We start from the raw sequence: 15,364 nt of genomic DNA, 5'->3' as shown, positions 1-15,364 counted from the left end.
AACCTGCTGGCAGACTCCGCTGCCAAATAGTTAAGCAAATACTCATGCGTGTGATCACAAGAAAAACCTAATTTTGAATATGAGCAATTAGTTTCTCATGTTTGACAGCTGTAAAAAACTTGACATGGGAACTCATGGAAGCAGAACTTGTATCGCAGATACAAGAGCTGAGAGGCTGGGCTGTTTCAGACACAATAAATGTGGTGTAATATCACTTACAGAAAGAATACAAATGTGTATCTTCTGCTAATCTCTGTGAATAAAACAGAAACACAATACGCTGCTTTAAACCAATACTGTCCCCTTGTTAGTGTCCTGGAGCACTTCCTGTGCAGCAGCAGCAGCAGCTCTGGTTGCATGTGTTTTGGTATTTGAAGGCCCAGTGTGTGACATTTTTATTGGGACTGATTGGCAGAAATTGAATGTACTACCCATACGTATGTTTTTTTTATCGGTGTATAATGGCTTTCAATAATAATAATAAAAAAGAAATCTTACACATTGGACTTTTACTGCTATTCTGTAAATGAAGGGCATTGTTCTGAATGATTTTGCAGCCTATCACTGCACTATACTGCAGAAAATACTCTATGCTGAGACACCAACAAATGGCCTAACTTAACTTGTTTCTTACAGCACACACACACACACACACACACACAGAAAGAGAGAGAGAGAGAGAGGGAGAGAGAGCAGCTTTGCCACTAATGTAGTGTCCATGCACAAGACAGCTTTGCAGAATTTCCTACGGAGCTAATGCAAGTCCCTCCACTCCCTGGGGCAGCTGGCGTGACTTACACTTCTCATACGGTCAACCCCGCAAACCACAAACATTCATTCACATGCACACGTACAGAAATTCACTCACTGCAACAGTGATCTGCGTGCTTTTATGTCTGAATGTCTCAGGGACAGTTTTTCCCCCACACAGCGTGTGTGCGCATGTGTTTTTGGACATATTCGGCCATGGAGTGACACATTGGACGGTGAGTAAGACGTAATGGAGACAGGGAGGCTGAAATGTCTGCCGCTCACACGCTGTCCCAGCCTTTCCTTTAATTAAACTTTAGGAGCAGGTTGAGTTGAGAGGGGGAACAGGAGCAACGGACAGAGCAGTGATGGATGAGATTTGGTTTACAGAGACTGTCATACTTTGCTCTCTCATTAGCCCTCCGGTTCCTGCATATGCTGCAGGGACGAATGTGCCTAATGGAAGAGCTCTACCTCCAGGCTACACTTCTGCCCTTCCTCTGTCAGTCAACCTGCACATTTCTCCGCAGCCCAGCCCTTCTTCCCAGCTGTTCTCCGCCACTTTACTGCTCACATGCTGTACTTAAATAAGAGCATGTCATGTCCATCAGTCAGCACACAAAAAGCAAACCCCCCCCCCCCGCCCCCGACACCCACACACACACACACACACACACCTCCCATCTAAACGCAGCACCAACATTAGACCTATCTTTCAGCATTAATTACCATTTTAATTAGCAAGGCTGTGAGAATGAATAATCTGACAGCATATGGCTACGGGTGCAAAATCATAATCCTATCACAGTGTTATTTATTCCCTCCCAGTACCATGGGCTGTTTCAACATGCTGGTCTAATTACTATTGCTGGGGGTGGGGACTGAGAAGCAGGCAAAGAAAAACAATAACAATGCTCATGCTGGAGGCGACGCTAGGTTAGGCCTACACCCAGTTCTTGATGCATGCTTTCTCAATAGGGAGCTGGGCTTTACAAACAATGAAATAAATGAAGGAATCAAGATTTGTCCTCAATTCCTTCTCTCACTCTCCTAATTAGAGCTTCCTTGGTGAGAGGGATCAATGTGAATCAAAACATCTGCTCGAGCGAGGGACCATTCAAGCAAGAGACGGGAAAGCTGTGTGTTTGTTTGTGATGTGATGAGATGAGGGGGAGAAAGAGAGAAGAAAGCAGACAGAGGCCATTGGTTGTCTTAAATAACGTCATTATTTATTGCATGTGTCTATAAAGAATCAATACAATCTTAAGCAATGAACTATGTTTAAATTATCCTCTCTTAGTAGCATCACAATATGCAAGATATGAAACAATATACAATGAAAGTCACAGCAAGATAAGCCAGAGCCCATATCATAACCTTTAGATGCTGAATAAAAAGTCGAAACATTATCCAAATGCAAAACACTGCTCAAAAACAAACAGGAGAAAAGTTCAATTTCAAATTTGAAGAGAAAAAAAAAAGTACAAACAGCAAAAATTAGATTTTTAGGTTTAACAAACATTATTAACAGTATTTATACATTTGGTACATCTTTGTAAACTAATTTAGAAAGTGTAAATATTGCATATATGCCATTTGTGTTGTACCTTGGTAAGAATTAACTATGTCAAGTATTAATGATTTCTCTTAAAATCTTTTTTTTTTCAGAATTACAGCATTAGAAAATGTCCTCGTAGTGGCATCCATTTCACACGTTATCCCATGACAGTTTAAAAAAGGAAATCAAAGCCAAACCATACTATTTAGCATATAACTTAATTAGTGCTTTTGTTGTATCAGAAAGTTCACTCAAACACAGACTATGTACAGTACAAAGAACATAAGTTATTTAACTTAACATTTCTCAAAACTTTTGCAGCGTTTGCTTGGATGTAATTCTCTGTAACATCGCACTATTTACAGTGTAGAAGCAAAGGTTAGGTACCAGTGAGTTCAGATAAATAAGATACTTCCCCTGGTTTGTCTCTTTTATTCGGCTTGTGTCTGCGTTATATTCTCCCCTCTCTACCTCTGCATGTTTCATTCGTGTTGTTGCAGTTGTTGTGGTGTTCGTTTGTGGGTCGTGTGCTCCCGAACTTGGAACACAGCGTATACTACATTCAACGTGTCTTGTGTTACAATCTGGAAAGTTTGTAAGTGCAAGACCGTGCAGCAGGAGGCTGCGAGTTCAGCGTCCCGCGCTCGCAGCGCTGCTCGACGCTGTCTGATGTCGTGTGACAGACGCCTCCACAGTGAGGCATCAGGTGACAAAATGGAAGATACTGGGGCTGTCCAGTAACTCCACAGAGAATTTCAAAACATTCGTGTTCCCATCCCTTGTGTTGAAAGGTCATTAAACGTCCTGCGGGATTGGCTAAGCAGGAAATCACAGTTGAACAGGAGTGAGTTGGTTAAGTGTCATAAAAAAAAGAAAAAGGTGCTGAGACTTGGACTCAGTCAGGCCACAGATCCGGTGCTCAAGTCCAAGTAGACCTGGTTCATGCTGCATTGTCTGGTCCACTTTACATTGCAGTACAGTAACAATACGACTAGGTAATGAATATGGTAATAACTTTGTAACAATTGTAAAGTAATATTATGGTAATACACTCTTATGTTATAGTAATCACCAGTAATAGCTTGGGAATGTATGTGGGACAAAGGGGGGCATGAATGTCAACTGTATTATATTGTAATTATCAGTTTGAATTCATTTTTATGTGCAGCCTATAGTAATTCTCATTACCAAGCTATTAACTGGATATTTGTTAGAAATAACATGGTATTACTGTAATATTATCACATTAGAACCACACTATTTCCAAGCTGGAAATTGCATTAGAAATAAGTTGGTATTACTGTAATATCACCTCCAAATTACCATATTTTTTTGCTGTACTACAATGTAAAGTGTTATCATATTGTCTGCATGTGCATTCTCTTCGGTGTGAATGCAACCTCCATCTCAGGCAATATATTACTATGTTTCTTAATACATAATATCGTCATAAATGTGTGTGGGGAGAGGAGGAACTTAATCTCAGAGAGACTGCTTCTCTTTCAGCTCTGATGCACATTCAGTCTCTGATAATCGGATAAATCTTTGATATACTGCGTGTTCATAGGTCCAAACTGAAAAGGTCCATCAGATGGAAGCTGATGGTGAGAGTAAGGCTTTGGATTGGTGATTCTTTTAAAAAGAAACGAAACAAAACAAAACATACACCTCCGAAAATAAATATTTTATATATATTTTTACTGTGTGAATTGGTACCAACCTGGTTATTTGCTGAGGTAGGTTTTTTTTTTTAAGCAAATGTTAACTCTGATTTTTAAATATGTTCATAAATGCCACCTCTTTTTTGCAGTACAATCTGTATAAAAAGTATTTTACGCACACATTTTCGTTACTACATACAGACATGATAAATAAATAAATACATGTAATCTGTATGCATTCTTTGCGTGTATGTATGTGTGTGTGCGCGCTCGTACTCTCCAGGTTTGGTTCACAGGTTTTCAGGTGAAAGTTAACCGGCGACTCTTGACTAAAGCCAAAATAAGGCCGGTTGAAAGTGTATGAATGGTAATAACAACAAAAATTAACATAACAATATACTGCAGAATCATTTTGCAGACCTACATCCAGAGATAAATAGATAAATAGTTACCTATCTATGGTTAGAGTTAGTAGTCCATTTAAGGTGTTTTTCTTTCTTTTTAAAAAGTAATCTAGAACTACAGCAGCGATGGCGCCTGAATGTTTTGGTGCCGGAGAAAAGCGGAGGGAAGATTTGGGGCAAGGGTCAAGTGTTCATGTTTCCATGGTGATGGCAGTCCCTGTGAACCTTGAAGGCAGCAAAGAGGTCAAAGGACATTAGCTGCAGCGCATGGTCCAACTGTCGCTGTGGCGACCTCGTCACTTGGCTGCAGCCAAATCCTACGTTCACAGGAGGAGGAGGAGGAGCGGGTGGGGGGGCGGTGCGGTGGAGGGAGGACCCATCAACCTTCATTCTGAAAGAAGAGGAGGAAAAAAGAAAAAGACACACAAGTTAGTCCCATGTCATGCGACTTCATAGCTGCGTGTAACTGAACGATATTTCCCAATCAATATTCCCGACAGAAATGTACATAAAGTACATGCGGTTCATTACATAGGACGAAACTATTACATGGACTATTAGGTCAAACATATACCAACCACTCTGTTACCAAGTAAGGTTGTGCTCTCACAGGCCTACAGTACCTACTTGTATGTGTGAGTGACAGTGAGTATGTATTCCTAAAGTGGCAGGTGCTTTCACAAAAATGGGAAAAAAACTGCTGAAAAAAAAATAACCGTGCAGCCGCACACAGAACAGGCACCATGAACAAATAAGGAGACAGCAACAACACTGACTTACACACACATACACACGAGTATTCTTGATTACATTCCCACTCGAGCCAAATAAACAAAAATTGACTCCCACACACACCAAAGTGAGTTATTTTCACACACTATTCAAACTCCAGGGTGTTGCTGTTTCCCTGGTGGAAAACGGTCCCTTCCCCCTGTGTGCTTGTTTGTGTGCTTTCATCTGCATGCAGAGCTATCAAATGGGAGCGGAAGTCTTGGCTAACACACACACACACACACACACACAGAGCTTCTCTCCACGGCTGTTTCTTCCCTCACTCACTACGTCCTCTCCCTCTTGCCCAGTCGCAAACAAGAGCTGTTTTCACAAAGCTGGATGTGATTGTCATTCTCTAAAACAAACCTTTCTTTCAGTATCCTCAAAGCCCCCCCCCCCCCCCCCCCCCCCCCCAGTGACTCCCACCATAAACACACACTCGCATCTGTTCTCGCTCTCTCTTTTTGCCCTATGCATACTTTCTGGAAATGAAATTCAGATGTTAATATAAAAAAAAAATCTAAAGCTTTACAGACAACAACCCTTAGTGATGACTTCAACATCAGAGAGGACAGTGAGACTCTAAGGCATCATGAAGGCATAAGTATAGAGACATTTGAAAAAGAAATAACATAATTGATTCCAATCCTGCACGAGGGGGTGGGCGGCTGGGCCCTGTCTCCTCACAGCCATGGATATCGGCAACAGAGGAAAACAGAAACACTGAGGTGGGAAGGTGGGAGGTGAAGTGGTGGAAAAACCACAGTAACAGAATCAACCTGACGGAGAAGAACGGGAATGCGGTGAGGTCATGGGACTGTCGGCCCATAACGATCTGAATGTGTGTGTGCATGTGTGTTTTTCTGGAGGGCCTGGGCTACACAGTGGCCTGCAGAGTCAGACACTAGGGTGAGAATGACTGAGATCTACCGGGAAGTAGAGGTGAATCACTAACAGTTATATTCTATTAGACACCGGGTGGGAACACAGACAGAAATGTTCGAAAACATTACGAGTCTTGTGGGCACGATGGATAAGTGGTATATCGGGGCTCGCCACAGACTAACCCCCCCCCGCTTTTGAAACACATGCCGATCGAAGAAAAGTGTGGCGGGGCAGGGACAATGTTTATGTGTGTGTGTGAGAGTGTGTATAGTGAGAGACAGGGGGGAATGAACCCAGTGGCTTTAACCCCTCCTCCTTTTTCAAGCACATTCACATTTCCCTCCACCCCTCCTCAACAACCCATGTCTGTGCCCCCTGTCCCACACACACACACACACACACACACACACACACACACACACTCCAAGGCTGTGTTCATTATTTATTTAGTCCTCACAGGCTAAATTTAGCCCTGCTCCATTCACGGCCAGGACACACACGCATTAGCAGCCTCCTCTCTAGTGCTTTAGAGGCAATGTAAACAAGTGCCCATGTCTGTTGATGCATCGCCTGCTCGAGTAGTTTCATGGGCTGAGTTAATGGGTTGTAGGTGAACTGCTACAACGGTATTTTCTGAACAGCAAAAACAAAAGACAACAAAACTAAACAGGGTCACTGGTTGTTTCCTAATTGCACACATGATGGAAATGGAGCTTCACAACATGACAAGACTGATGCGATGAGCAGGATTCCTCCAACAGAGAGGGAGAGATCAGCCGTCTCAGATATGCTGTTTACATTCCTGCCCTCCTGGCTCCTCCCTGATCTACAGCAGCGCTCCACCAAACAAACACGGACTGACTCTTCACCTCTGACCTCCCACACCTCTGTCTGGCCAATAAAACAACAACCACGACTAACTCCGCTATCCCCACTGACTCTGACTGATTATATTAAACATATGTTTGTCGCATCGCAACAATAGTCATCACAACTCTCTCGCTGTCATCTGAAGTGAACGCCATCCTTCTTACCTCCAAGCGAAAGGGAGGATACGAGAGGGAGACTTTGTTTTCATGTACTACAGGAACGTCGCGCCCTATTTTGCCTTAAATGTTATGAATCAGACAGCCAGGGGTGATGTGGATGTGTGTCTGCAGGGGAGGTGTGTTCAGGACAGGTGAGGACAGGACAGACAAAAAAACACAGTACTGCATGTAAATGTACTGTAACCATGTGTTGCTATGTTTGCACAGTTAAATGTCCTTGGATAAGAACAGGTTCTTTCAGTATTGTAATTACCTACAGAAAGGTATGCTATACTGTACATAAGCATGCATGACTTGTGCTGTCAAACGCTGGAAGATATTTAGGTGAGTGTGGATGTTTTTAGTGAAAGAAACAACTCATTTTTACAGGTACAATCATTTTGTCTACTAAATGTTAAATTTTTTTTTTTTTTAATTTTCAAGTGTCTAGATTTGCGAGGCGCCCTCCAAGCCTCAAAGATGCTCAACTGATAAGGCTACGTGTAAAAAAACATCACAGCGTCACATTTGTTAAACCGGTGACAGGAAACGTTTGGCATTTGTTTTTGAAATATGACTCCATCAATTGTTCAGACCGGTTAGTTGCCTGTCTTGTTGTTGTGAAGAGGCGAGAGGAGCGCGTCTTGTTAGTGGCTGCGATCAGATATGATTAGCTAATTGTTTAATGCACTGTCGGACAATCCACCGTGCCCTCTGGTGTGTGAAAAGCCAACCAGAGACAGTCCACTGAGGTCAGATAATCACAGGAAAAACACAGGGCTCCAATACACCAGTGGGGTGACGGAGTGTGTTGGTGTGAGTCGAGGTGGGTGTGTGTGTGTGTGTGCTGAATCACATGATTTCTGTAAAAAAAAAAAGAAGAAAAAAAGAAACCAATGCCTGGAGAGAAAGGGAGGAGAAATGTGGGAGGACGAAAAGGGGGAAGGGTTTTGGGTTGGTGTAGGCCCCCCCCACCTTCTCCCTGTTGTTGTTGTGGCAGATGGTGGCCAATCATTAGCGTATTGTCACTCTCCTCTGAAGGGCCAGTGAGCACTGCTTGGCAGGGCAGGTGCAAAACCCCTGACCCTACTACCCCTCTGCCATCTGCTTATGACTGCGTATATGTACACACACAGGAGATGGAGACTCAGACTAAGAGGAAATGTGTGTGTGCGAGAGAGAGAGAGGGAGAGAGAGAGAGAGGGAGAGAGAGAGAGAGAGAGAGAGAGAGAGAGAGAGAGAGAGAGATTTTTTCTTTTCTTTTTTGGGGATGGGATGGGATAGGGGGGGTGTCTATAAATGGAGAGTGTGAGTCAGAGTTCTCTTGTCATCTTCCCACCAATGCAGGGCTGTTTTTAGCCAGAGAGGCAAACATGAGATAACTAAATATGGACAGAAATGGGACGGAGCTGGGATAGTTATTATGGTTTGATTGAAGATAGAGACGTGTATAAACAAATAAAAGGAGAGGCAAAATGAGAACAGCCAAAGTTGCAAACATTTTTGTTGAAATAATTCAGTGTGTGTGTGGGGGGGGGGGGGTCTGGATATCTGGAAATGCCCTGGTGGGGTGGTCTCTCTCAAACCCTTTCACAACACATGCAGTGCGAGGTCAAAGTTCAAGTAACCGACATTGTCAGCAGGACCAGAAAGTGTGCAATGAAAGCTAAAGAATACCCCCCCCCCCCCCCCCAAACCCCCCCGGCGCCCCTTGCATCTAATATCAGGGACAGAACCCAAACAACAACAGTGCAACATGACAAAATGAAGTGTCGTGTGAAAACCTCCACAGACAGATAGACCATGTTTTATACATGTTTGCTGTGAAGCAGCATCTCCCCCCCAATCTATGCCTCAAACTGCAACACCAAATGAGGACAAGTGATTTGTTTACCTAATTCATCCGTTTCAAAAGGATGCCCTGTGGGGGATATGAACTATTCCCTCTGCGATAAGAGAATGCCATAAAGCCTATCACCTCGTAGTAAACAGGCGTGCCTTCTCTTTCTCCCTCCCACGCACAGGAAACAGAAGTGTATTTGCCAGTTAATATCAATGACTTGCTGCACAGGTCTCATGTCCAATCAGCGTTGAGTGTTTCTCTACTATGCACAAAATATTTGTTGGGTGGAACTTACGTAACCAAGACAGAAACACAAAAACAACTCTTACTGGAGAGACAATGATCTTTATCTTTTGCTCTCTTTTCTTCTTACTCCTCCGTTCCTCCCCCTCACTCTTTCCCTCCCTTCAGCCCAAAGCTGATTTTCAATTTTGTTGGACTCGTTTAACAAAACAAAGTCATCCATCTCTCCATCACACTGTTATTTCAGCTCCATCTTTCCTACTCTGCTCCTCTTTGCCTTGGACCGAGTGTCAAAAAATAAGTAATTTAAAATACATGTGCATATAAGTTAGTCTTCCTTGGAATTGGGTCATATAAAGTTTAGTTATATATATATATATATATATATATATATATATATATATACGTATATATATACACATACATACATAAACATACATACATACATATATATGTGTATATACATATACATATATATATACATACATACATACATACATACATAAACATACATACATATATATATATATATGTATACATATGTGTAACTATAAGTAGTTTCAATGGCATGTTTATGAAGATGTTCTTAGTGGGGAAAAGAAAAAAAGGAGAACCCCCACCCCCCCAGTCAATCCCACCAGGTTAGAAAAACAAGTGAGCATTCACCTCTCCCAGCAACCTTTGCACACTGCCTACATTCCAGTCCTGAAACCCAGTACCTGAAAACTGATAAACAACTGACTCACTTGTTTTTCTGTGGAACCCGATGACTTCCATCAAGCCCCACACTGGCTGCGCTCGCAGCATGAGAGTCAAGTGAGACAGAAACAAAGAGAGACAACTTGGTTGTGAAACCACAAACGGCAATTAAACTCTTGTGTTTCACCATCAGGAAAACACACTCCTGACTCAAGATGATCCTGACACAGAGTGTTTTCTTTTCAAACAACAGCAACTTCTGACATGCCTCTGCCAGGTCATCAATTCCCGGTAAATAATCCCTGCCTTTTAGGGACACATGAAAAGCCACCGACACAAAAGAAAATAAATGAGGTGAAATGTAATATTTTGATGGCAAGTGTTCTTTCCTACAAAGTAGTCACTGCTTATTCATGTATCATGCACTCACACTGAGTCACATTAGATGTTTGTAAAACACTAATGTGTTGTTGTCTTTTAAGTCATCCCTGGGGGAAACCACAGCCGACTATTCACACACAGTAGCATCAGGCCAGCAACAATTAAATGCAATCTAAAATCATAGCCATAGTTTCAGTACAATGGTTTCAACATCAATTTTAATTCAAACCAAATTCATCCTGAAAAGAAAATGTGGCTCCATTTCTGTTTCTCTCCAGATCGTAATGCTTTCACCCTTTCAAATGCTAAGCTCTTGTTTTTGGAATAAACAAGATCACGTGTCTCTGCTTCTGTTCTTACATCTCTGTGCTGTTTTCAAACAGATCAAGGACCGAGCAAAAACTCCTCCTCAGCATCGGCTTTGAAATTTGCCCATGTGTCATGGGTGTGACGAGCAAGTGACTAATACTATCTAAACATCACAGCCTACACCCAACAGCAATGTTCATAACAACTTCCCTTCCCTCGGTTAGGAGCCTGTGTTTACACACCGAAAGCTGCCATCATAACACACAACCTCTCGGAATGCCACCTCTGTTAATAAAAAAAAATGGATGTAACTGAACCACGTTACAACTAATTACATAACACTGTAGGCTTTTATTTTTCACAATCAATTTGAAAAGCACAGACACTCGGGGAGTTTCACACATACAGTAGACATGTTTAAACACACAGACTCGGCTGCAGACACTCATACATGAGCTGTTCTGTTTTAGTATATTCCGCAAAAGACAACATTTACTTTTAAATTTTAATCTACAATGTGCTCAAGAGCTGCTGCCGATCCACAAATAGCTTATCACTGAGAGCACACAGTAGTCGTGACGTGGATCACAAATGTGCTCAAACACTGACACCACTCCCTTCATGAATGAAAACCTGTGGAATGAATGAGTAGTGAGTGAGACGTGTAAGATAAACACTCACCTTTCACAGCAGCAGCAGTCTCCTTGAATCCCATGCTGGCATAGGGGCTTGTGTTGAAACTATTCATGCCACCCTTGCAGCCACAGGCTGTCTTGAAGCTCAGGAGTCCATCACAGCCTCCTAACCGACATCCACCATAGTTCCCCTCCATCAAATTTAAGGCAATGTAGTTAAGTCCATTTTGATAACCTGCTGACATCTCCCTGCACATGGGGCTGTTGTTGCTATAGTCTTCTTCAGGTCCCTCAGAACTGTTCACAGTCCGGGAGACATTCTCCACAGAGGCAGAGCTGTGCCGTTTGGTGTTGTGGGCAAAGGATGGACACACAGGAGTGACAGTGGTGGTGGAGGAAAAGGTCTCAGAACTGTGCCGCCTGCGACCCTGGGGGTCAGCCCTGATCACTTTGGCCCCCCAGTGTGGATCCAGGAGGGTGACAGATAATGAAGGACACCCCACAAGAAATGAGTCTTCTGGCACATGGGGCACCCCATTCACAATGCTGCTTTCAAGGCTAAGTCTCTGGACACAGGTCGTGGGGCTGGTAGGGAGAGAAGCAGCATCTGTGCTGCAAAGAGCAGGCAGTGGGGCAGACGGACTGAAAGTCATCTCAGTATAGTCATCCTTCACTGGTACATTCTGACATTTGAGGCTCACCTGCTGCTGGGGATGATATACCTCTACCCTCCCCCTCTCCTCTGCCTGTCTTGCTGTGCTTTTTTCTTCTTCTTCTTCTCCCTGACCTTCCTGCATACTCTGCTTTTTGTTCACCAGAGGCAAGACTTCAGGTGTGTGGTTTAGGGACCCTGACGGGGAGGGAGCCCTTGCTTGGTGTGAACCAGGGTGACCTGGGGAACTGATGTCAACATTAGCATAGTCAGAGAGTGGTAGGGAGACCTGGTTTTCACACAATATACTTTCAGATGCCTCAGAGCTTTCTGACACAGTGGAGGCCTGAGTGTCATGGGTAGCAGTATTAAAATCTATGTTGATATACTCTCCAGGGCTCCGTGGCTCTGACGGAAGAGGATGTTCGCTCATACATGGTAATGTTCTGAGAGATTCCAGAGCCAGACGGGTGGGCCGACACACCCTACTACGGTGCACCATGCCCCCATCTACACGAGCCAGTCTGAGTGGAGATACAGTGGAGGACACGGTGCTTGGTGTCCCAGCACAGCTGCTGACCACAGAGTCTCCTGGGGACACAGGACAATAGTTGGACTCCTCTTCTATTCGCTGTCTTTGTAAACTCATCACCACATACTGATCTGAATCTGTTGACCCATTGCGCTGCAATGGGCTTTTAATTGAGTGTGGTAAAGAGCTAAAGGAATAAGGCAGTTTGTGATGTTGGGGGTTAGGATTTCCTCCTGGACTGAGGATGTACTCGGGGGGTGTGAGAGACACCAGAGGGTCAACAGGAGACATATTCAAGTACTCTCCATTTGTGAACTTTCCATCTGCACTCTCCACAGACATTTTGGTTCCGCACCACATGCGCATATAGCCACTGTCCTCCAGAGAAACACTCACAGGGGAGTCTGTGTGCGGGGCCAGCCCAACAGAAGAGGAGTGTGAACGGGGGTTGATGATCTGCTTTGGAGCAGAAACACACATGGGGCTCATTGGCATGTAGGGGTCATCCTTGGACCCTGGCATTTGAGGTGACACACCTGGCATCATAGGCATGTAACCACTGTCAGCTTGGATATTATTAGATCCAATCTGGACGTCCCTGTAATCCTCAGGATAGGTCCCTTTAGCTGAGGTGATGTGACATCTGCGAAAAGACTGGCTTCCGCTTTTATATGTGGCCCTCATAAGAGTATACTCATCCAGGGAGGCTGAAGATACTTGGAAAGGGGCCCTCTGCTGGCGAGGGGTAGTAAGAGAGAATGTGCGCTTTCGATAAGCCTTGTCCATGTCTGGTAACCGACGAAAACCATTCAAATTCTGCCTCTCCATCACCATGTAGCCCTCAAGCTCACTGCCATCTCGGGAGGGGGGAGTGTCAGCTTTAAGGGACTCAGGAGTGTTGCTTCGGAGGGTGAGTGGCAGTCTGATGTCGCGTGCATCTGCAGGGCTGGATCCATACTCCTCACATGATATGAAGCCAGCATCACTGGGTGAGCCTGAGAAGGAGGCACTGCAACTGGAGGGTCGAGGGGCAACAGAGTCTTGGCAGGAGGACAGGCTCACTTGGCTTGGGGTGGCTATGGGTGGGGTGTGAGACAGGGGCATAGACATGGACTTACTGTGCTGAAGGGAAGAGGATTCAAAAGTCCGACAGGGGTGAGCTGTAATGGTGTGAGATCTGCTCAAGAGGGTCCTGTGACCCCCGGGGCTGAGTGGGCTCCCAGTCACTGATATAGGGCGTGTCATGGTGCCGTCGCCCTCGCTGGCTGTTCGTATTCGGCAGGAGGAGAATTTACTCACAGGGGAGGTCATGGCCATGCTGTCAGTGCGTGACCGCCGGGTAAGCCCGGTCTGACTGGGGGGCAGATTGTTCAGGTGCCTCCTTGTGGGCACCGAGATTGGGTTCGTACCCGACGACTGGCTTTTGCTGCGCGGACGGAACTCCGACAGCTCCTTCATGGATTTCATCGCCTCCAGAATAGTTTCGTGGATGCTTTGTGCCACCACGGAATCATCAGCCTGCATCCACAGCTCCCCGGGACCCGTGGCTGAAGACCGACCCACCTCGATGAAGAAAAAGCTGTCAGAGTGGCCGCACCGCCGGATATTCATCAGCTGTAAGATGACGGAGGCGACCTCCGAGTTCAGCTTCACAAAGCTGATAGTCCGACTGGAGAGACACAGCCTGTACACCCCGGTTAAATTCCTGCTCTGTCCCAAGCCTTTAGATTTCAGATTAACCTGCCACACTTCCTTGTAGGCGGCGGTGACCGGCGTTATCACGCCGTAGCTCGCCTCGTCGAAGCCAACCAGCGAGGACGCAGAGTTGGACGCAGAGCCATCATACACTTTCCCCTCAGCCATTAAATCCGCCAGTGCCCGGTACCAGCTCTCCTGCTCCTGCTCGTTCTCAGCAGCCACGGCGAAATATTCGTCCTTGGTATACAGAGCGATGAGATACTTGTGTTTCGCGTCCGCTCTCTTGTTGATATTGAGGCAGCAGTCCAGAGGTATAACTCTCTTCGCAGCCGATTTGTTTTTCCATTTCTTCTCGCTCTCGTAGTACTCCAGGCGCGGAGGGAAACCCTCGCCCGGCTCCTTCAAAACAAAAAAGCGCTTATGTCCGTGTTTCTGCTTCTTCAGATATCCGCATTTCTTGACATTGTTGCTCACGTTGCCGGGTAATAACGACTGCTCTCCCGTGTTCGGCGGACTCGCCATTCTCGCGTCCTCTGCGTGCAGACACAATGCTTCCTTCCCCCCTTTTTTTTCCCTCGAGTTGTTGGAGAAACGACTGCGCTTTTATTTCAGTCCTTGTGTCTCCGGAGCCGCTCGAGTGCGTCGGTTCGTCTTCTCCCACAGCTGAGCGATATATAACACATGTCTCCCGGTGTCCCGACTGAGGAGGGGAAACAACATGTGACGGTCTACACACATCCAGCTCTGACTGGCTTTGAAAAAAAAGGAAGGGAGCGGAGAAGAAAAAATACACACAGCGATAGTGGGTGGTGCACAGTCAGCTCATTGGGCCTATTGGTGGAAAGAGGATGAATGCTGGAGTGAGATGGCTCTGGTTCAAAGGAGGGAGAGAAGGAGAGAACCCTCCTACTATCACTCTGCCCTCTTCCGACGCGTTTGCGCGTAGTCAGTCAGCACTGACGCTTTATTTATAGCAGCTCTGGTCTTATGATCCAGCAAAATATCTGTGGTGTGTGGGGTTTTTTCACCAATCAGCTCAAATATCTCCTTTTTTATGGTGTGACTGTACATATACACGTATGTATACATACATACATGTGTATCTATAGGACGATTATACACATGTATTGATTTTGATCATGTAGTGTTTGTTTCAAATGTTTTTAATCACTTCCCATCTTCTAAAATGCACTCATGTATTAAGTACTATGTTATTGTTATCATTATTATTATTATTATCATTATTATGTTTATTGGCTGCTCTGCCTCTTTTCTTATGTTCAATTTGTGATGGTTCTTTCGCCTGTTTTTC

The 15,364-nt window shown here is 44.7% G+C and overlaps 1 protein-coding gene across 1 annotated transcript; it reads right to left on the bottom strand.

Moving 5' to 3' along the window:
* Nucleotides 1-1,957: 1,957 nt before the first annotated feature.
* Nucleotides 1,958-15,123, bottom strand: irs2b (insulin receptor substrate 2b). The gene is made up of 2 exons (XM_058623156.1): nt 11,217-15,123; nt 1,958-4,764 (listed from the first exon to the last, which is right to left on the bottom strand). The coding sequence occupies exons 1-2, from the start codon at nt 14,572-14,574 to the stop codon at nt 4,760-4,762; spliced, it is 3,363 nt and encodes a 1,120-aa protein (XP_058479139.1). The 5' UTR covers nt 14,575-15,123; the 3' UTR covers nt 1,958-4,759.
* Nucleotides 15,124-15,364: the final 241 nt, after the last annotated feature.

This window comes from Solea solea, chromosome 2, assembly GCF_958295425.1.
Source record: "Solea solea chromosome 2, fSolSol10.1, whole genome shotgun sequence".
NCBI classification, from domain to species: Eukaryota; Metazoa; Chordata; class Actinopteri; order Pleuronectiformes; family Soleidae; genus Solea; species Solea solea.
This window is presented reverse-complemented; position numbering and strand designations above follow the sequence as displayed.

What these genes read in the sequence shown, in the direction of transcription:
- irs2b (XM_058623156.1), bottom strand. Translation starts at nt 14,574, where the DNA reads ATGGCGAGTCCGCCGAACACGGGAGAGCAGTCGTTATTACCCGGCAAC.